At 40.7% G+C, this 22627-nt stretch overlaps 1 protein-coding gene across 2 annotated transcripts in view; it reads right to left on the bottom strand.

Annotated features, from left to right (window-relative positions):
* The window catches only part of scaf4a (SR-related CTD-associated factor 4a), a 73463-nt gene that overhangs the window by 11540 nt on the left and 39296 nt on the right, over positions 1 to 22627 (bottom strand). The window contains exons 6-13 of one of the 2 annotated variants that reach the window (XM_034178319.1): positions 10145 to 10290; positions 9755 to 9940; positions 9468 to 9553; positions 9286 to 9370; positions 8649 to 8825; positions 6840 to 6916; positions 6499 to 6689; positions 6206 to 6306 (exon numbers count right to left, since the gene is read on the bottom strand). In XM_034178319.1, the coding sequence (XP_034034210.1) occupies positions 6206 to 6306; positions 6499 to 6689; positions 6840 to 6916; positions 8649 to 8825; positions 9286 to 9370; positions 9468 to 9553; positions 9755 to 9940; positions 10145 to 10290 (1049 nt within the window). The remainder of the gene's footprint in view (positions 1 to 6205; positions 6307 to 6498; positions 6690 to 6839; positions 6917 to 8648; positions 8826 to 9285; positions 9371 to 9467; positions 9554 to 9754; positions 9941 to 10144; positions 10291 to 22627) is intronic. The other variant, XM_034178320.1, reaches the window with a different exon arrangement.

The raw sequence follows: 22627 nt of genomic DNA, 5'->3' as shown, positions 1-22627 counted from the left end.
ACTGCACACGAGCAACAGCATTAACATCATCCCCACATAAAACTCTTTGTATATTGTGCTTAAAACTCTCGTGAATATATGATCTGGGTTTATAGTCATTTTTATTGTGTTTGTTTTATGTAAACCTGCGAGAAACTTAGGTTGTTTCACTGTTATTTACAGTGGGCGGGGAATCGCTTCTTGTTCATATCATTCTGGAGGAAACTGAGGTTTGCTCTTTAACATCCTGCTGATTGTCCTTTACAGCACTCTTGTTCCAGAGTAATATATATAAAATGTTAGAAATTCGGTTTGTGTTTATGAAGTTCCGCGCAGGTTAAAGGCAGCAGACACGGAATATTTGTTTTAACAAGTTTTCAGGTTCTCATGCAGCAATCTCTTAAAAATGTTATGAAAGGCATAAAAGTTACATTTTGGTCATATAATGTTCGTTTGCAATTGCCATCATGTAGTTTTTGCCTGATCAGACAGTCTCAATGCAAACTCAAATTTTGCGACATTGTCCGGGGTTTGAAACCTCACACACACTCTCATTCAGTAGACGGCAGTGTTCTCTGCATTTTGACGGGAGGGGGAGGGAGGAAGTGATGAGAGCAGCTTATTTGAATTTTCCCATTATGCCTTTCGGCACGTGTCAGTTTAACGTCAAACCTTCAGAATTAGTGCATTACTTTAAAACTAAAACATATAGCTAATATGTTCACTTTGTAAAAACAACAGAGGTGACACTAATTTTGATAACTTGTCTGGAATGAGTTTGTTTAAAATTTTTAACCATAAGGCAAAACAGCCTTGCCGCACATAAAAATTCAGTAAGGTATGTCTTCTATAATACATTCCAATTCTAAGGTAGAACTCTACTAGTGTATACTAAGGTATATCTAAATATCTAAAAAAAAAAAAGAAGAGTAGAATAGAAGAGTAGGATGCAGTAGAGTAGAGCCACCTAGGTGCCTGGTCTTGAGAACCAGGGATGATAGGTCGAAAAGCTTTTTTATCCTATGGGAACTCTCCCTACCCACCTAAGCGGCTCAAGAAAATAGACATCATGCTTATGTGATATTTACACATTAAGGGTAATGAACAACATATACAAGAAATATAGTTACTACATAATATTATAGGAGTTAGCTTCGAAAACCTTAGTATTCATACAGGAGAAGATTGTATTATATGTATACCTAGTCTGTAGAAATATTTTTATATTTTAAAATTAAAATATAGCTAGTAGGCTAAGCTATAAATATGGTTATTATATTATAGAAACAGAAGCTATGATGTAATATGTTTTAGATATCTATCTGAAGTTCACCCTACTAGCTTACTACAGGAAGACAAAATACATACGAGGTCTATTAGATAAGAAACCGACACTTTTATTATTTTTTTTAACTATATGGATTTGAATGACGTGCGATTACACCAATCATGCTTGAACCCTCGTGCGCATGCGTGAGTTTTTTCCACACGTGTCGGTGACGTCATTTCCCTGTGGGCAGGCCTTGAATGAGATGTGGTTCAGCCCTCTCGGCTGAATTCCTTTGTTTCACACGCTGCTCGAGACGGCGCGCGTTGCTTTATCAAAATTTTTTCTGGACCTGTGAGGAATATCCGAGTGGACACTATTCGAGAAATTTAGCTAGTTTTCGGCTGATGAGAGATTATGGGGTGTTTCTGTCGCTGTAAGGACTTCCCACGGAGCAGGACGTCGCGCAACGCTTCCAGGCGCCATCGTCGGCCTGTTTCGACCTGAAAACATCCTAATTTAAGGCTTAATTCACCCAGGACGTCGTGAGAGAACAGAGAAGATTCAGAAGAGGCCGGTATGAAGACTTTATGCGGACATTCCACTGTTTAAGGACATTTTGTAATAAAAGACGTGCGCGCAAATTCGCCGAGTCGTTTCCGTGACGACTCGGCGAATCTGTGTGCGCCGCGACAGGAAAAACACCTCCGTGTTGAAAACCATTTGTAAAATTTAGGCGGCTTTTGATGGCTTTCAACAAGTGAGTAACTGAGAAATTGTTTAACAGCTTGGGCATGTTCCAACTTGTCCGTTAAGGTTTCCAACAGAGGTGTTTTTCCTGTGGCGACCCCCTGCGGTCGGGTCCGAACAAAATGTCCGTTAACAATGGAATGTCCGAATAAACTCCTCATGCCGACTTCTTCTGAAAGTTCTCTGTTCTCTGACGACTTACTGGGTCAACAGAGCCTGAAATGTGGAAGTTTTCAACTTGAAACGGCGAGACACTGCCGCCTCGAAGCGCAGATCGCCGTCAGGCGCCGTGGGCCCTCCTTATGGTGACACTACCAGACCAAAATCTCTCATCAGCCATTAAAATTTTTACCGAAAACCAGCTGAATTTATTGAACGGTGTCCACTCAGTTGTGCCTTACAGTTTTTGAAAAAATTTTTATCAAACAAAGCAGCAGTCTCTGAGCCATTCCTAAACAATGAAAAAACGACGATAGGGTGGGCGACTCCTCACTCAAAGACTGCCCACAGGCGAATGATGTAACTGACAGGCGTGAAAAAAGTCTTGCATGCCCACAAGGGTTCAAGCATGTCTGATGTAATCACACGTGATTCAAATCCATATGGTTTTTGAAAAGAAAAAAAAAAAAAAAGGTCAGATACTTTTCTAACAGACCTCGTATATGCTACCTTCTTAATTCATAATTGGGATTTGGTTGTTCAAGTGGAACTGGAAAAAGTGTTTTTCACTGCTCAAACCACAACACGGTGGACTTATCAAGCCTGAAGGACAAATTGCCCGACTGTGTTCCTCCAGAGGAATATCTTCTGGCCTTGGTGATCATTTGGCTCTTTCTTATCTCAACTCACAAAGACAATAAACTGTTTTCATAGGACTGAAGCATGCTCCATTACTCCCCCCCACCCCCCTCCTACCCCCCACTCCGGCTTCTGCTCACGTCACTCCTTTCCCCTTCTGCGGGGGCAGTGCAGTTTTAGCTGCTGCTGGTCCCCATTCATCCCCCCAAGCTCAGGGTTGCTGCATGACCTTCACCCACTTGCCTCAATTCAGATAACGGACTTCTTCAAATTTAGCGCACATAAACAATGTCAAATGTGTATGTGCTGTCTTTAATTCTGATGTGTGCCATTATTACGGTAAACAAGTAATAATTGTGGACTAATTGCTGTCTGAGGTAACTGGAGTGTAAACATAATTTCTCCACTGTGAGATCAATAAAGTATATCTCATCTCATCTCATATAATGGAAACCCCAAACTTAGATACTATGTGTTGATATCTATTAAAGAACACATAAACTGAAGAATCATTAAAAATCTACGCCATGTAAAATAAAAATGTAAATCACGAAAATAAACTAACTATAGTTAGATGAGCTACCGTTAAATTAGTCACTAATAAGCCAACCGTACCTTGCTAGTCAACAAGGTAAACAAATCCGGTAACTAGCGTATAAAGTACAATAGCGTAGTTTAACCCTACAATAACGGTGTTAACAAATACATATAACAACAAATGTAAACAAACGTGTGTACTAATGTTAGCTTCCCAAACAGAACAAAACCGACTACAACCCCTGGCAATAATTATGGAATCACCGGCCTCGGAGGATGTTCATTCAGTTGTTTAATTTTGTAGAAAAAAAGCAGATCACAGACATGACACAAAACTAAAGTCATTTCAAATGACAACTTTCTGGCTTTAAGAAACACTATAAGAAATCAGGAAAAATAATTGTGGCAGTCAGTAAGGGTTACTTTTTTAGACCAAGCAGAGGAGAAAAATATGGAATCACTCAATTCTGAGGAATAAATTATGGAATCACCCTGTAAATTTTCATCCCCAAAACTAACACCTGCATCAAATCAGATCTGCTCGTTAGTCTGCATCTAAAAAGGAGTGATCACACCTTGGAGAGCTGTTGCACCAAGTGGACTGACATGAATCATTGCTCCAACACGACAGATGTCAATTGAAACAAAGGAGAGGATTATCAAACTCTTAAAAGAGGGTAAATCATCACGCAATGTTGCAAAAGATGTTGGTTGTTCACAGTCAGCTGCGTCTAAACTCTGGACCAAACACAAACAACATGGGAAGGTTGTTAAAGGCAAACATACTGGTAGACCAAGGAAGACATCAAAACGTCAAGACAGAAAACTTAAAGCAATATGTCTCAAAAATGCACAACAAAACAAATGAGGAACGAATGGGAGGAAACTGGAGTCAACATGTGTGACCAAACTGTAAGAAACCGCCTAAAGGAAATGGGATTTACATACAGAAAACCTAAACGAAAGCCATCATTAACACCTAAACAGAAAAAAACAAGGTTACAATGGGCTAAGGAAAAGCAATTGTGCACTGTGGATGACTGGATGAAAGTCATATTCAGTGATGAATCTCAAATCTGCATTGGGCAAGGTGATGATGCTGGAACTTTTGTTTGGTGCCGTTCCAATGAGATTTAGAAAGATGACTGCCTGAAGAGAACATGTAAATTTCCACAGCGAATTGATGATATGGGGCTGCATGTCAAGTAAAGGCACTGGGGAGATAGCTGTCATTACATAATCAATAAATGCACAAGTTTACGTTGATATTTTGGACACTTTTCTTATCCCATCAATTAAAAGGATGTTTGGGGATGGTGAAATCATTTTTCAAGATGATAATGCATCTTGCCATAGAGCAAAAACTGTGAAAACATTCCTTGCAAAAAGACACATAAGGTCAATGTCATGGCCTGCAAATAGTCCGGATCTTAATCCAATTGAAAATCTTTGGTGGAAGTTGAAGAAAATGGTCCATGACAAGGCTCCAACCTGCAAAGCTGATCTGGCAACAGCAATCAGAGAAAGTTGGAGCCAGATTGATGACGAGTACTGTTTGTCACTCATTAAGTCCATGCCTCAGAGACTGCAAGCTGTTATAAAAGCCAGAGGTGGTGCAACAAAATATTAGTGATGTGTTGGAGTGTTCTTTTGTTTTTCATGATTCCGTAATTTTTTTCCAGAAAGTTGCCATTTGTAATGACTTTAGTTTTGTGTCATGTCTGTGATCTGCTTTTTTTCTACAAAATTAAACAACTTAATGAACATCCTCCGAGGCCGGTGATTCCATAATTTTTGCCAGGGGTTGTATATGGTTAGCTATGATAAACGGTACTACAGCATGTCTCCTGTAACACGTCTGCAAGACTGCATGCCTGTGAAAATAAATTATCTTGTTTTCCTCTCCGGTCACTAGGTCTGTTTTGCTGAGAGAAGGCTGATCTTAGACGGACGCACTGGCTTGCTGTTTGTGATTGCCTTTGAATTTACTCAGAAGTATCAGTAGCTGCCAGTGTACTGGAGTCAATGCTAAACGTTATCGGTTTAGCTTTTAGCTGTAACATCCGCTAAAATTTTTTTTAGGGGTATATCTGTTTAACATTATAAAAGTTAACTTTTCAGTTAATGGATTAACTGTTATCGAAGCTAACTTTTTGGTTAGCTGGGTCCACCACATCAAAAATTTTCAGCCTGACTTTGAATGTTCATAAACTATAGGTTTTACATAATTTACTTTTATTGATAATTAAATTGTCATTTCAAAGTGGCTAGTTTTCCTCTTTATGTGCGTTTCCCCACTGAGATGCTGTAGGAAGACTGAAATAATAATTGTATTTAATACCATTTTCAGGATACATTAGTAACATTTCACGTCTGAGCACACGCAGCACTCTGCAAAAATTGGATGGTCGTGGGGTTTTTTTGGTTGTTTGTTTTGTTTGGGGGGGGGTCTGACTTCCAACTGCTCCAACAAGCAGCACAAGAAAAGCATGAAGAAGATATGACACACACTCACTGATCTGAATGATATCAGTAAACACATTACATTAAACTCCTAATATTTGCACTCAGAACCTGACTTGTGCTGAGATTTACACAATAACTACATTAAAAACAATTCACTATGACAATCAGTATTTCACACTAGTATATAAGTTTTGTAATAATTAATCAACTATGGTCCATGACACTACTAAAACTTGCATTTTGCAAAGTAGCCTGACAAGTGCAACGGCTGACAGCAGCTCTTGAATACCCTGGAGGAGATAATGCAAATTTTATTCCTGAAATAAACTGTTCTATCTCATGTTTTCACATCACCATATGATGAAGATGCACAAGGATCAGTGAAACTGATCATACAAGGCAACTTACATTAATGGACTCAATCTGTCCAAACTCCTCCAATAAAGAAGCAACATCTTGCTGCTGTGTTCTCTTATCCAACTGGCCAACCCAGAGTGTTGTACTGCAAACTGACAAAGACAATATACAAATCAATTATTCAAGAGAGTAAAACCAAATATGTTCACAATGCAAACCTGTGAGACTGAGCAAACATTTTATGTATACATGTTCTTAAAGTGCTATATTCATTCGCCACCCAGATGTGCTCAACATCCAGACTGCTTTATAACAATGAGTATAAATGGCTGAAAATGACTCACCGCTTAGTGTCTCACTCTTGAGTGGTGGAAGGCCTTTCTGTCTTCTCTCCCTCTCTTTCTCCCTTTCCTTTCGCTCCTGTGAACGAGAGCGCGGGGAATGATGACGCCGGTCTCTGGAGCGTGAGCGGGACCGCCTGTGCCTGGACCGCCGTGTACGGGAATTAGACCGTGATCGCCTCCGCTTTGGAGACCTGGATGGATGAAGATGAAAGAAGACATAAAACCTTCAAGCTTGTCACAGGAGGACCAAAAATCAACACTGAGCTCCTCATCTGCACAAGACACTGAAAACAAAACACAACCAGAATCATTCTATCAACATCGAAACTGCAAATGCTTACTTTGAACCTGAGTGTGACCTGCGACCATGTCTGCCATCCCTCACAGATGAACGATCCACATCCATAGACAAATCCTGCTGAGGATATGACAACATTATTTGTGCACCAACTACTGCAGGAGCTCAGATAACACATATCAATCTATCAATTAGAGCTGCAACAATCAACTGATTTTTAATTAATAACCAAATTAATCAACAACTATTTTGGTAATCAGTTAATTGTTTCAAGCCCCCCCCCCCCAAAAAAAATTGCTTGATTTCAGCTTCTTACATGTGAATATTTTCTGGTGCCTTTACTAGTTTGTAAGTTCTGATACTTTTTGTATTCTGTACACTTTTACTCTGTTAGCTGGGCCAATGCAGTTTACTACAATGGTCTGTACATTTTATTTTACTACTTTGACATCCTGTCCTCCATTTTCTTAAAATACATTTTGTAGCTAGTTTTTAAAATCATAAGCAGGAGCCCTGCCTTCTGGCAGTCCAACTGACAGAAATCTGCCATAGGGACAGAGAACTTTAATCCCTGAAAGTGCAAATAACTCGAGTACCAAGAAGGCGCTTGTGCTCTAAATAGTGCAGCAGATAAGAGAATATTTAGAGCGGAATCCTGAAAATGGTGATAAAAGCATCAAATTCGGCAGAAATAGTCCTCAGATAATCCTCTTTTGAAAAAAAACGATTGGCCACTTGAATTTTCAGTTGGCATTCAGGTAGGGGTCAATTGAAGAATTATACAGGAGTCAAAATTAAAAGATGCTCCAATCATATTGAAACCTATGCCACATTATTTGCCTGATCATAAAGATTCCAAAAAGGTATAGTTTGGACTATCTGTGACTGAATTCTATGGAGTTATGGGATAAAAACAGCAAGAATGGTGACAAAGGTCAGTGTCATTTTGTACAGGGGTCAAAAGTTAAAGTTGCTCCAATTTTGGTAAAAAGTGATGCAAATTACTAGTTGAGTTAACACGGTTTTAAAAAGGAATAGTTTGTACAATGTATCATCCTAACTTATCACATTACAGGGTAACATGTCACATGTCATAGAATCCAATAGACGTAGACCTTGTTTGACCTTTACTCTGGAGACCAAGCATTCAACGCTGTCACCACTATTCCATTTATTAATCATATTAGCTCAACCAATAATTTGCATCACTTTTTACCAAAATTGGAGCAACTTTAACTTCTGACCCCTGTACAAAATGACTCTGACCTTTGTCACCATTCTTGCTGTTTTTATCTCGTAACTCCATAGAATTCAGTCACAGATCATCCAAACTATACCTTTTTGGAATCTTTATGATCAGGCAAATAATGTGGAATATTTTTCAATATGATTGGAGCATCTTTTAATTTTGACCTCTGTGTAATTCTTCAATTGACCCCTACCTGACCACCGATTGAAAAGTCAAGTGGCCAATCGGTTTTTTCAAAAGAGGAGTGTCTAAAGAGTATTTCTGCCGAATTTGATGCTTTTATCACCATTTGCATGATTGTTTCAGTTATCTGCTGCACTAAAAACCCAACCCCTCTTCCTCATTCAGATCAGTGTACAGGAGCAGCGTTCAGTTGCCATGTGTGTAGATAACTGCCACCTTGTGGCCACCGATGACAATGCAGTAAATTTTTTACATACAAGATGCTTAGAAATATAAGTCGCAGGACCACCCAAACAACAATAATAAAGTGTGACTTATAGTCCAGAAAATATGGTAAATTAATTTTGCTTGCTTTGCTATGATTTTTCTAAAAACAGCTTACTAAACACCACATATCATTAGCACTACTGTTAAGTCTACCTGTAGTTGCTGGGTTGCATTAGTTGGGGGTAATCCTCCCTGGAAGACTGGAGGCCCAGCAGAACCAGGGAGTGGCTGCTCCAGCTGAGGCTGCCCAATCAATGGCATCAAACCTGGAAAGCCTTGTCCGGGAGGTAAGCCATATGCTTGAAGCTGGCCATTAGGAGGGAGAGGAATCTGAATCGAAAACAGTGGTCAGTATTTCTGTCTATAAAACAGTATTACCCAAATTCAATTAGTATTACTTGGGTCAAAGAGATGAAGCCCTGCTACTTAATTTATGCATTTATATGTACTAACCCTACTTAGACACCTACTGGACTGATTTTATGTGTAAACATAAAAAGATTGGGGCAGTGGGGCAGTACTTTAAGAACTGGATGTCAATTATTAATTGCTATAGAACAAGTGGTAATGTGTTACCAAAGATAAAGGTTATTATAATATGTTCTACCTGTGAAAACCACAACAGTGGTACAGAACAAAATAATTCTCATCTGTGTACACTATTATAATACATACTACAATAAATACATGGCAATGAAAATCATATTTGGAAAGACTTTCATACCAATTATAGGTGTTCCATTTAAAAAAAAACAAAAAGAAAAATAAGGCTTTCATTCATTCTTAGTACCTGATGAGAGGGATCCTGTGACATGTTTAACATCTGTGGTTGAAAGTGCTCCATCTGCTGAGGGAAGGCTGGAGGCTGCTGCATACTGCAACGATAAAAACATGAAAAGTTCAGGTTCAGAGGATGAAACTAATAATAATAAAACAACAACAAACTGTATTTGTAACGAGACAGGCACTTACAAAGAGGGCTGTGATGAAGTTTCATCTTTCTTTGCTTCTTCTCCACCTTCTGGTTCATCATCATAGTCAAAACGGTCCAGCAATTTCTGAAAGAGAAAGGTTATTAATGTACACACAACAAAAATTAAGTGGATTTTTAAAAATGAGCTTGTGCACCCACTTACAACGCATTATATCATGACATATGTACTGTGATCTTGGCACATTCATTTCGCTTCACGACAACATATTTCAACGTCTAAATGGAGTGGCTGCTCAGGCTGTATACAAAAAAGACTTAATGCTACCTTGTCAAAGGCCGTCTTTTGTGGGGAGGGTTGGGGAGGCTGCGGTGGTAGAGGAGGATGTGGAGCAACCACACCCTGAGCAGGAGTGACATTCTGAGGATGTGTTGGAATGGTCGGAGCAGGGGGCTGAGGGTTCGCCTCTGGGTTCACTGGCTGCTGCTGAAAGTTCTGAAGCATTTGCTGAAGCTAGACAAAGCAGGAAAGCATCAATTAAGTCATTATTAATGGTGAAGCTGCAATAACAGTAACATGAACAAAACTACTGAGGCCGGAGTGTGCCAAAATTCCAGTAAAACACACACACACACACACACACACACGCACGCACGCACACACACACACACACACACACACACACACACACACACACACACACACACACACACACACCTGATGGCCTTGTGAAGACTTGAACAGCTGTGCCACAGCAGCAAAGGCATCAGAGTTTGCAGATGTCAGGTTGTCAGGTGCAGATGTCATGGTGGAGTTGGTCATTGCCTCAGTAACTGGCTCATTGGCTGGAGACGGTGGAGAACCTTAGAAAAGAAAGAACACCTTGGAATGTAACAGTAAACCAGAAGAATGCACCTCAACAACTGTTTTATTATAATATAATTTTGCATTTTACAAACTTTAATAAAATCCACATTAAAAGGACCATACTGCCTAGTCTCACATTTGACCATAATTACAGTTAACACAGATGTGATGGCACTGGGAACCTCTTTCAGTATCATATAATTAGAAGGAAAACTTAACAAGAGGCAATTAAGTTCAATAATATTTCAATACTCTACAAGAGTCAAGACAGAAGTCAGACTACCAGAGCAAGAATTTTAGCTGAGGAAGCTTCTGCGAGTTGAAGCGAAACGTCCTCGCATCAAGCAACCCAGTCCAGTCGAAGATTCAAGCTTCTCTAATACTTTAAAGCTTGCAATTAGTATATTCATGTCATGTCTCTGTGGCTCACCTACAGAGCACAGCGCAAAACATGTACATGTACCATGTAGTATTAATATGCTCATGACAAAAATCTTTTGTCCTCATTAACATGCAAATATCCACAGAACCCACCAAAAATGTCATCAGCTCATCTAATACATATGCTGCAATGTGTCAACCATATATACTGCTATTTATATATCATGTTCAAAAGTATTGTGTCCACCAAGCTGTAACGCCTGGTGCTGAAAAACCATGACAATGTCAAAGTGCCAAATTCCTTGAATGGCCACTTGAGGCTGGTTCCAAAAGATTTGGAACCAGATTTGGAACTCATGGACATTGTGTCCTCCAGGCAAAAGAGGAAACCATCCAGATTGTTACCAGCGCTAAGTTCAAAAGCCAGCATCTGTGATGGTATGGGGGTGTGTTAGTGCCCATGACATGGGCAACTTACACATCTGTGATGGCACCATCAATGCTGAAAGGTACATCCAGGTTTTGGAGGAACACATGCTGCCATCCAAGCAACGTCTTTTTCAGGGACGTCCCTGCTTATTTCAGCAAGACAATGCCAAGCCACATTCTGCAAGTGTTACAACAGCGTGGCATCGTAGTAAAAGAATGCAGGTACTAGACTGGTCTGCCTGCAGTCCAGACATGTCGCCCATTGACTGTTGAACAACTGAAGTCATACATCAAGCAAGAATGGGAAAGAATTCCACCTACAAAGCTTCAACAATTAGTGTCCTCAGTTCCCAAATGCTTATTGAGTGTTGTTAGAAGGAAAGGTGATGTAACACAGTGGTAAATATACCACTGTCCCAGCTTTTTTGAAACGTGCTGCAGGCATCCATTTCAAAATGAGCAAATATTTGCACCAAAACAATAAAGTTTATCAGTTTCAACATTAAATATCTTGTCTTTGTGGTGTATTCAATTAAATATAGGTTGAAGAGGATTTGCAAATCATTGTATTCTGTTTTTAATTTACATTTTACACAACGTCCCAACTTCAGTGGAATTGGGGTTGTATTTAGTGATCTATTTCTAATCATTTTTAAATTGTATTAATTGTTTTCTGTTCTTTAATCCTTACTTTTCTGTTTTGTTTTAAATCATTATTATTACACATATCCCAAAAACACTTTCATTGTTAATTCCACAGGCGATGATCATTTCTGTCTTTCTGACTGCGTGCTAGCTTACATGTGTAGGCTGCCCCCCCCCCCACACACACACACAACCATCCACCATCTCTGTATCAAATATTTTCCTTTCATAAACATTTTAGCTATTTCTTACCAGGCTGACGGTAGCTATTTTGACCACCTCTTCAATCTGTCCTTAGGTCACGCCTCTGTCCTCTTCCGAATCCCCCTGAATAGCTAATTATTCTACTTTCGTTGTCGGCCCTACACCTACTGCCACCGTTGAACTTGTGGTCGCAAAAGTTTGGCATATTTTGCAGCGTCCACTTGGAGGGCCTTTAGCCTTTTTTTTTTGCCCCCTCACAGCGTTTCTGTGGTACTCTTGCACGTTTGTGATTTACCCATTTCCACTCACTTCTCACCAACTCCAGTCAGCTGAAATGGCAAAATGTAATAACCTTGGTCAAGGGGGAGGAGAGGGCCGAGGAGGGCTGAGAGATGTCACTGGATTGGCTCAATGTCCTTGAAGAAAATTAACCAATGACCCATCACGGTCGATAACAATGGCTTGCTTAAAATATGACAGCCCTGGGCTCGATCAAAAATGTGCGCCGGCCCACGGGGCAGTGCCCAGTATGCCAGATGGCCTTTCCATGCCTGTCTGTGATTTGATACATTCTGTAATTACATCACTGTTCCCACTAATTATGTAGAAAGTAATCTAGTGAGTGTTTTAACTTTAAAAAAACAAATTATTCTGAAGTATAAATTGTCATCCTTGGTGTTATCTGTTTTCTACTTCTATATTTTATGAGTAATTACCTCCCTCAAGGAGGTTATGTTTTCGGTCGAGTTTGTCTGTCTGTCTGATTGTCAGCAAGATAACTCAAAAAGGTTTTGAACAGATTTTGATTAAATTTTGTGGAGTGGTTGGAAATGACAAGAGGAACAAGTGATTAAATTTTAGTGGTGATCCGGATCCAGGAATTTTTTAAAGGATTCTTCACCATTGCGGGATAGGGAGAATTTTGGCATTCTAGTTTCTAACTCCACAAAAACAAGGCAGAAAGGCTTGAAAAAAATTAGGGTGTAACATAGTTAAATGTTCTATCAAACAACAAAGTTTGGTGATGATCGGATCCAGATTCCGGATCTGGTGATCCAGAATATGCAAAAATATAGGGAAAATAGAAAATGTGTCAGTGTGAGGTGACAAATGAAGCTAGAGATGCACAACTAATACCAAATTGTAGCTGAATCTGTACTGATTCAGTAAGGTGTCATCAGATTTGATGCAGCTTCAAATGTTATGGAGCTAGATCCAGAAGAAAACCACCATTACCTAAAAATGGTTTTTATACAATAAATTTTGAACTAATAAAGACATAAAAGTGATTCCAAGTTCTAGTGCTATGTTTTCATGGTCAAGGATGTCAAATATAAAGGAAAGAAAAGTGTATGCATCATAGTTTTGGTTGTAACACTGAATTGTTGAATAGATCACTGTGCCAAGGAGGGAATCTCTTTAGGGTCAGTGACCCTATGGCCTTGTGTAGCACATGCAACACTTAAAAAATAGTTCTATTTCAGAATTTACTGTTATTTATTTAGAGAAGTGTTTCATAAATGTTAAAAAATTAATATATTTGCAATTTAGTTGAATAATAAATTGAATTTTGTCTCATTTGTTTTTGTCTATAAGCACATGCAATATCAATATCAGTGCTCAGATGACAGTAGCTTCTGGGAAAGGTGCAAGTTGCAATAAACTGTGATGCCAAGCGCTAACTAGCAATCAGACTTTTTTAGGTTCAATGATTCCACGGCACGTACGAGGTCTGTTAGAAAACTATCGGACCTTTTTATTTTTTGCAAAAACCACATGGATTTGAATCACGTGTGATTGCATCAGCCAAGCTTGAACCTTCGTGCGCACGCGTGAGTTTTTTCACGCCTGTCAGTTGCGTCATTCGCCTGTGAGTAGGCTTTATGTGAGCACTGGTCCACCCCTCTCGTCGGATTTTTATTGCGAATAAAATGTCTGAACGATTTGGAGCTTTGCTGCATCAAATTTTTCCAGAAACTGTGAGAGACCTCCAGGTGGACACCGTTCAGAAAATTCAGATGGCTTTCAGGGACGATTTTATGGGGATTACACAGATTAAGGAGTGCTCCAGCCGGTTTAAAGACCGCCCACAGCGGCTGAGAGCGCGGCGGCCGGTCGACAGGCTACCCCCGCTGAAACAACCAGATCATTTCCAAAGTGAAGGCTTTGTTGATCCGGGATGTCGTCTGACTTCCACAGAAATGGCAGAAGATGTGGACATCAGCACTTTTTCGGCACATTCCACTGTTACAGGAGTTTTTGTCATGGAAAGAGAAGCGGAGGGATGCGCCACAGAGCCGCTCATGGCGCGGGACAAAAGCACCTCCGTGTTGGTCTCACAGGACGGCTTTCAGAGGCTTTTTAGTCATATGACTATCCGAGAAATTGTGGATGAGATGGACATGCCAGAACATGTCCAGTGAGGCTTCATCATGGCGTTGCTTTGCGCCATGCGGCTCCGTCCCGACGCGCAAATTCCTCCGCTCCTCTTTCCATGACAAAAACTCCTGTAACAGTGGAATGTGCCGTTCATTTCCAAACTGAACGCTGTGCTGATCCGGGACATCGTCTGACTACCACAGAAATTGCAGAAGAAGTGGACATCAGCACTTTTTCGGCACATTGAGACAGACGTGCAGAGGAATTCGCGCGTCGGGACAGAGCTGCATGGCACAAAGCAACGCCGTGATGAAGCCTCACAGGACATGTTCTGGCATGTCCAGCTCATCCACAATTTCTCGTATAGTCACACGACTGAAAAGCCACCGAAAGCCGTCCTGTGAGACCAACATGGAGGTGCTTTTGTCCCGCGCCATGAGCGGCTCCGTGGCGCATCCCTCCGCTTCTCTTTCCATGACAAAAACTCCTGTAACAGTGGAATGTGCCGAAAAAGTGCTGATGTCCACGTCTTCTGCCATTTCTGTGGAAGTCAGATGACGTCACGGATCAACAAAGCGGGGTGTCAGCCTGTCAATCGGCGCTCGGAGTGCGCCGTGCTCTCAGCCGCTGTGGGCGGTCTTTAAACCGGCTGGAGCACTCCTTAATCTGTGTAATCCCCATAAAATCGTCCCTGAAAGCCATCTGAATTTTCCGAATGGTGTCCACCTGGAGGTCTCTCACAGTTTCTGGAAACATTTGATGCAGCAAAGCTCCAAATCGTTCAGACATTTTATTCGCAATAAAAATCCGACGAGAGGGGTGGACCACTACTCACACAAAGCCTGCTCACAGGCAAATGACGCAACCGACAGACGTGAAAAAACTCACGCATGCGCACGAAGGTCCAAGCTTGGCTGATGCAATCACATGTGATTCAAATCCATATGGTTTTTGCAAAAAATAAAAAGGTCGGATAGTTTTCTAACAGACCTCGTAGATGTTATGGCGTCAGTGACCCCATGGCCTTGGCGGAGGTTTGCACTCTGCGAGTGCTTCTAGTTTATAATTCTTCTGCAAGAGGCTGTTATTTCTTCCATGCAGTAGTTGACGTTTCACAGTATCACAATATTCATTTTAACCCAAGGCCAAAATATGGCCATTGGGAATTGCAAAGACTTTGTGTCTGTCCGTGCTTGACATAAGTCCAGTCCTATTACTGCCAGGGCCTTCAAACTCAAAGGGAATATTTTGGGGACACAGGACGTGATCAAGTTCAAAGATGGCTAACCTTTATCTATTTCAATAGGTCAAAAGGTCACATTGTTTCTTATTTTTACGCTCATACGGCCGAAAGTACTTTAGCATTGCGTTATATTTAAAATATACAATTCAATACAGGCTTCACAATTTGATAATCATGGAGTATCATTATACCTCTATCATAAAAAAATTATAATTAGAGGTGTGATCGCTTTAAGTGACAACTAATGTGCCAGCGGGTTGAGGGCCCAGCTAACAGCCAACAAACAAATATCTGAGATTAGGGTTGCTACAGCTTAAGGCATAAGAGATTTAAGACTTTTTAATATCAGTCTCAATGATATTTAAGACCAGCATCATAATTAGGTAGGTGTACAGCCAGGTGCTCTTTGAGGATCTGTGCCGGGATGTAATGTGGAAGTGGAAGAAAGGGCAGAACCAAAGCAGACCTGAGACATCTGTTGGCATTTTGATTCTACAGTCTTGTATTTCTCACTTTGCATGTGGAATTCCACTGCCTTGACTACCACTGAGCAGAATTTGAAGACCATCCTGCACCAAATGCGCTGTGCCTAAAACACACTCCATGGTACTGGCTGAAGCCATGCTGCAAATTCTTCCTTGTAAAGCCACTTTATTATAAACTTTACACTTCTCTATGTTGTCACGTTAAGGGATGTTGAGCTAGATGTAAGCGTGTCTGCTCTGAGCATCCCAGCAAGAAAGAAAAGATTTGATGATTCTGCTGTTTGCTTTATGAGACTTTCACTGAATTATGAAAAACTAGATATTACTATTTATTTTAATATTTTTAATTGCAAAGTCAGAAGAAAACATTTTAAAAAAAATCCTGTCTTGCCATTTTTAAAGAGTGATTTGAAACTTTTAAAAACCATTTAAGGCCTTCTTTTTAGTGAATTTTAAGATTACTTAAGGATCTGCAAGAACCCTGTGAGAAAACATAGCTTGCTGTCCGTTTACAATTATTTAATTTGTACATTAGCAATAATTAGCAGGTATCAATAGCTTGGTGATGTTTGCTCTATTACTCTAAAGTTACTGAACCTCTATTCTGTTCAATATTCAATTTCCTCTGTCAGTGGAGGTAAGCCGATGAGATCTTGGGGTTTTGTTCACAAGTGGGGGTAAGTAACAGCATGAGCTCGAAAGCTGGATTGGAGCGTCACCTAATGTTTTACCGACACTGTACCATCATAGTGAAGAAAGCGCTAGGTCATAAAGTGAGACTCTCAGTTTATGCTCCTATCAGTAGAGTTTTTTATTGTCATGTGCACAGGCACAGTAAGAACAGGCAGTAACATCACACAATGAAATTCTTACTCTGTTCATTCTCCCTAGAAAATTTGCATATAAAGAGTTCACATCAGATGATTCAGGGGAATCATAAAAACTCCACATTGTAAAATACACATTATTAGACCGAGGTATGCATTATATGCGATATTAAAAGGATGTAAAGGTTAGAGAATGTGCAGTTTATCCAATATTGTCAATTTTGTACAATATTGTGTAGTTTTAAGCAGCATTCCTGTTGTGCGGGAGCTGTAAGGTGCATAGATGCATAAATAGTCAACAGGACTATAACAACAAATATTTAGAGAATGATAGCAATAATGATGAGAAGAATGACAGTGAGATAATCACTCAGGTGGTGGAGGGGTCTGTGTGTAAGAGCGTTATTGAGAAGCCTGTGGGTAAATGTTGTTCGCCAGCCTAGTAGTCCTGGACTTCAGACTCCTCCTGTATTGTGTGCCTGACGGTAGAAGTGTGAAGAGTGAGTGTTGGGGGTGTGTACTGTCTCTGATGAAGTCGGGTGTCCTACTTAGGACTCTGGTGTGGTAAATGTCTTGCAGTGAGGGGAAGGCTGCCCCAGAGATGCACTGTGAGGTCTTAATCACACACTGAAGAGCTATCCCATCTTCAACCACGTAATTATCATACCAGACTGTGATGGCAGTAGTGAAGACACACTCAATCACACACCTGTAGAAGTTGCTAAGAATTTTGGTTGACATACCAAATTTTCTCAGTCTTCTCAGAAAGTACAGTCTCTGCTGGGACTTCTTGATGATCTGTCAGGTGTTGTAAGACCAGGTGAGATCATCACTAATGTGAGTGCCGAGGAATTTGAAGGTTTTCACCTTCTCCACCTCTGTCTCATCAATGTATAGCGGTGTGTGCAGCTCCCCACTCCTCCTTGGTTCAATAACCATCTCTTTGGTCTTGTCTATATTGAGGTAAAGATTATTGTCGCGACACCGGGCTACCAGATCTGACACCTCTCTGCTGTATGCTGTCTCACCCTCACCAGTGATCAGACCAATGACTGTAGTGTCATCTGCAAATTTAATGATGCGGGTGTTGTTCTGGGAGGCTACACAGCAGGGTTAGAGAAATATTTTTTACGCTTACTGGTCAGGATCAGTAGCACTAATTTTGTTACTTGTCCTCCTGGTCCAAGGTAGTGGTCCCACGTATTTGGAAGCTCAGAGCCTCCAACGGCGAGCCAGTGCGCCTCAACGTAGCATTAGTCATCACACCATGCGCATGTATTCAATCAATACTGTATTTGTAAATCTATAGAATGATAGAACATTTTAATTTTGTGTTGAATATATGTAAAGTTATAAACTTTTTTCACATGATGCTCTGCTTTTATGTAAATGTGCTGTGCACCTTATACTTCACTTTTTTGTAATTCTGGCCTTGTACTTGTCTTATGTAGCCCAAACATAGCCTTTACTCTTGTTACTTATTCCACTTGTCTGTTCTTGGTACGTGAGCTCTATAATATCACATTTTTTGGGCAACAATTACACCCGTTGCTTCTCAGACTAGTATGATGAAAATTTTATGACAACCTTTACTGTCAAGAGAGCCATTTTTATCCCCTGTTCCATAAATAAAATTCTTGTAGTGCCACAAAACATATTTGGCCTTTAAAATGAATGAATAAAGATAACACAGCTTATAATGTTTTTCTATATGCAGTTGAACTATGTTTTTAACTGTTCTTTTGTTTTGTTTTTTATAACTCCAAATCAGAAAAGTTTGGATGACATGTAATATGTGTTTACTGCAGACTGTGTGAAACCTACATATTTAATGTTTTGTGTGCTCAGATTGATTTTATTTAATATATATCCATTCCTACATTTAAGGCCTGCAGCATTTTCCAAGAAAAAAAATGACTTTCTTAGCCCTCATTTACATCAATCATTCAGAAATACAGTGTGGTACTTTATGGTAAATCTGTGTCAGGTAGGCAGTTCTCAAAAACTAAGTGTCGATGCTGGAAGGAGACAAGTGAGGGAAGCTTCAAGACAACTCTGGAAGAACGTTTGGTTTCTGTGGGTGTGAGTGGAGAAACTGGGAATAGAGCAACATTTTTTATTTTTATCCTTTACATATAGTTCCAACTTTTTCTGATTTCTGGTTGTTTTCTGTTGCATTTCTGAAATTACAGAACTGCTATAAAGAAGTGTTTTGGGAAAAAAAAAAGTCAGACTTGTGAACACTTTTAATCACAAGACTAACAATATTTTTAACTTGACATGGGTCTAGCAGGAGAAATATCTACTAGACATAGACCGTGACCTCGGACCAGTGGAGTTCTTTACCCCTGCACAGTCATACATGAGTGTGTAGAGCAGGGGGCTCAGTACACAGCCCTGGGGTGTCCCTGTGGTCATAGTTTTTGTGCTGGATGTGTATAGTAGTGAACTTTAACTGAGTGGTATCTGCCTGTTAGAAAATTCATCACCCAGTTACAGAGGGAGGGTGTGTCCGTCCAAGTGTGAGGAGCTTATCTGTGAGTTTGTGGGGGATGACTGTGTTGAATGCTGAGCTGTAGTCAATGAACAGCATTCTGACATATGTGTCCCTGCCTTCCAAGTGTGTGAGGGCCACGTGGATAGCGGTGTTAACTGCATCATCAGTGTATCGTTCTGGCGATATGCAAGCTGTAGGGGGTCCACGATGTCCAGGATGGTCGTTTTAATGTGGGTCATGACTATCCTTTCAATGCACTTCATTATGATTGGAGTGAGTGCTATGGGACAGTGACAGTGCTTGCCTTGGGGACCGGTGTTGCCGACCGAGTGGTCCTCCTAAAAATCAGTCCCCCCGATGACGCGGTTCACGGATTATCACCTTGTTTCTGCTTCAAACTGCACTCCAGTCATCATCTATCTCAGCAACAGATATCTGAAGCTTTTGTACAACAATCATTTCCCCATAAATTCAGCTTTATTGCTTCATAAAAGGTGGTGGAAGTGATCAGAGCACCACGGCTATCGGTCATTTCAAAGCGTCACAGAATTTTGTCAAGTTTCTACTTAAAACGGCCTTATTTCTGCTTAAAACTGACTTTTAAATGATTTAAGAGGTTTTACCTTTATCATCTGATGGTTAACAATCCCATTAATCCATTTGATTGTTTTGGGTGAAGAGACTCCATCTCAGCCGCGCTTCTATGGTCCGAAATGACGTATGTGCAGATGCAAAAGGCGGACCGATTTTTAGGGGCGGACCGTTCGGTCTGCGCCACCGGCACTATGGCGGTGGACTTAAAACAGATGGATACAGAGGCTTGTGCAAGGGACAGATTGAATATGTCCGCAAACACATCAGCTGGCTCTGATGAGCAAACCCTGACTGCGCGGCCAGGGGATGTTATCTGGGCCAGCTGCTTTCCGTGGATTTATTTTGCCCAGAACCCTGCACATGTCTGCCGATGTCACCATGAGTGATGATTCCTGTATTCTTGTCTTGCTCCTTCCCTGCTGATTAGTATCTTGGGCCTCAAAGCGAGAGTAGAACTCATTCAGGTCATCTGGCAGTGCGGCTTGGCTGGATGCGACTGTGCTGCTCCTCTGTCGGGAAGCCTGTGATGTGTTGGAGTCCTTTCCACATGCGTCAAGGGTCATAGGAACAGTAGTAACCCTCCGCCTTCAGACTGCATAGCAGAGGTCTCAAACTGATTTCAGAAAGGGTCAAGAGGGTGCAAGTCTTCTTTGCAACCACCCACTCCACCAGGTGATTTCACTGATTAGTATCACTTTGAGCAGATGGAATCAGTTAATCAGTGAAATCACCTGGTGGAGTCAGTGGCTGCAAAGAAAACCTGCACCCTTTTGGTCCCTTCTGGAATCAGTTTGAGACCTCTGCTGTATAATCTCTTGGCCTCTCTGATGGCTCTGCTCAGGTCATATCTGGTCTTTTTATAATCCTCAGCAATGCCTGAGATGAATGCAACTGAGCGTACACATAGCTTCTCCCTTACAACACAGTTTACCTAGGTTTTTTGGTTGGGGTATTTTCTGCAGTATTCTGTGGGAATGACAGTCTCTATGCATGTGGTAGTGTAGCTGGGTGTTTGGTCTCGTTTGCTGATGACATCATACAGCTGGCCTAGTGTGCTAGCAGTGTTAGCTTGTAGTGGTATGTAAACAGCTGTTATAAACACAGTGCTAAACTCATGAGGCAGATAAAAAGGTCTGAACTTCACCATCAACAGTTCAATGTCCAGTGAACAGTGTTTTTCTACGGTCTGTACATCTGCTGAGTCCGGCATATCTTCAGTCAGCCAGGTTTCCATGAAAGTGAGAACACAACACTCTGGTGTCACGTTGAATTGTAATCCTTGTTCTCGGCTTGTCTATGATATTTTCAAGGGAGCAGACATTAGCCAGCAGCACGCTAGGTAGGCAACGCCTCTTGCCTCATTTCCGCCTCGGCCGTTTTATTTGCTAGCTGCTTAACTCACCAAAGCCCGGGGTCTGCTGCGTCCTCCCGATGTAGAAGAGAGCCAAAGTCAGACAGGCTAAATTAAAGTTCGTGATGAACCTTGCTGATGTTTAAAAGTGCCTCTCTACTGTAGCTTACAATCATGTACAACCCCTGGCAAACAATGATGGAATCACCGGCCTCAGAGGATGTTCATTCAGTTGTTTAATTTTGTAGAAAAAAAGCAGATCACAGACATGACACAAAACTAAAGTCATTTCAAATGGCAACTTTCTGGCTTTAAGAGACACTATAAGAAATCAGGAAAAAAAAAATTGTGGCAGTCAGTAACGGTTACTTTTTTAGACTAAGCAGAGGGGGGAAAAAAAATGGAATCACTCAATTCTGAGGAAAAAATTATGGAATCATGAAAAACAAAAGAATGCTCCAACACATCACTAGTATTTTGTTGCACCACCTCTGGCTTTTATAACAGCTTGCAGTCTCTGAGGCATGGACTTAATGAGTGACAAACAGTACTCTTCATCAATCTGGCTCCAACTTTCTCTGACTGCTGTTGCCAGATCAGCTTTGCAGGTTGGAGCCTTGTCATGGACCATTTTCTTCAACTTCCACCAAAGATTTTCAATTGGATTAAGATCCGGACTATTTGCAGGCCATGACATTGACCCTATGTGTCTTTTTGCAAGGAATGTTTTCACAGTTTTTGCTCTATGGCAAGATGCATTATCTTGAAAAATGATTTCATCATCCCCAAACATCCTTTCAATTGATGGGATAAGAAAAGTGTCCAAAATATCAACGTAAACTTGTGCATTTATTGATGATGTAATGACAGCCATCTTCCCAGTGCCTTTACCTGACATGCAGCCCCATATCATCAATGACTGTGGAAATTTACATGTTCTCTTCAGTCAGTCATCTTTATAAATCTCATTGGAACAGCACCAAACAAAAGTTCCAGCATCATCACCTTGCCCAATGCAGATTCGAGATTCATCACTGAATATGACTTTCATCCAGTCATCCACAGTCCACGATTGCTTTTCCTTAGCCCATTGTAACCTTGTTTTTTTTTCTGTTTGGGTGTTAATGATGGCTTTCGTTTAGCTTTTCTGTATGTAAATCCCATTTCCTTTAGGTGGTTTCTTACAGTTCGGTCACAGACGTTGACTCCAGTTTCCTCCCATTCGTTCCTCATTTGTTTTTTTGTGCATTTTCGATTTTTGAGACATATTGCTTTAAGTTTTCTGTCTTGACGCTTTG

The sequence above is a fragment of the Thalassophryne amazonica genome, chromosome 9 (genome assembly GCF_902500255.1).
Source record: "Thalassophryne amazonica chromosome 9, fThaAma1.1, whole genome shotgun sequence".
NCBI lineage: Eukaryota > Metazoa > Chordata > Actinopteri > Batrachoidiformes > Batrachoididae > Thalassophryne > Thalassophryne amazonica.
The sequence above is the reverse complement of the archived record's forward strand: the minus strand, read 5'-3'. Positions and strand labels throughout refer to the sequence as shown.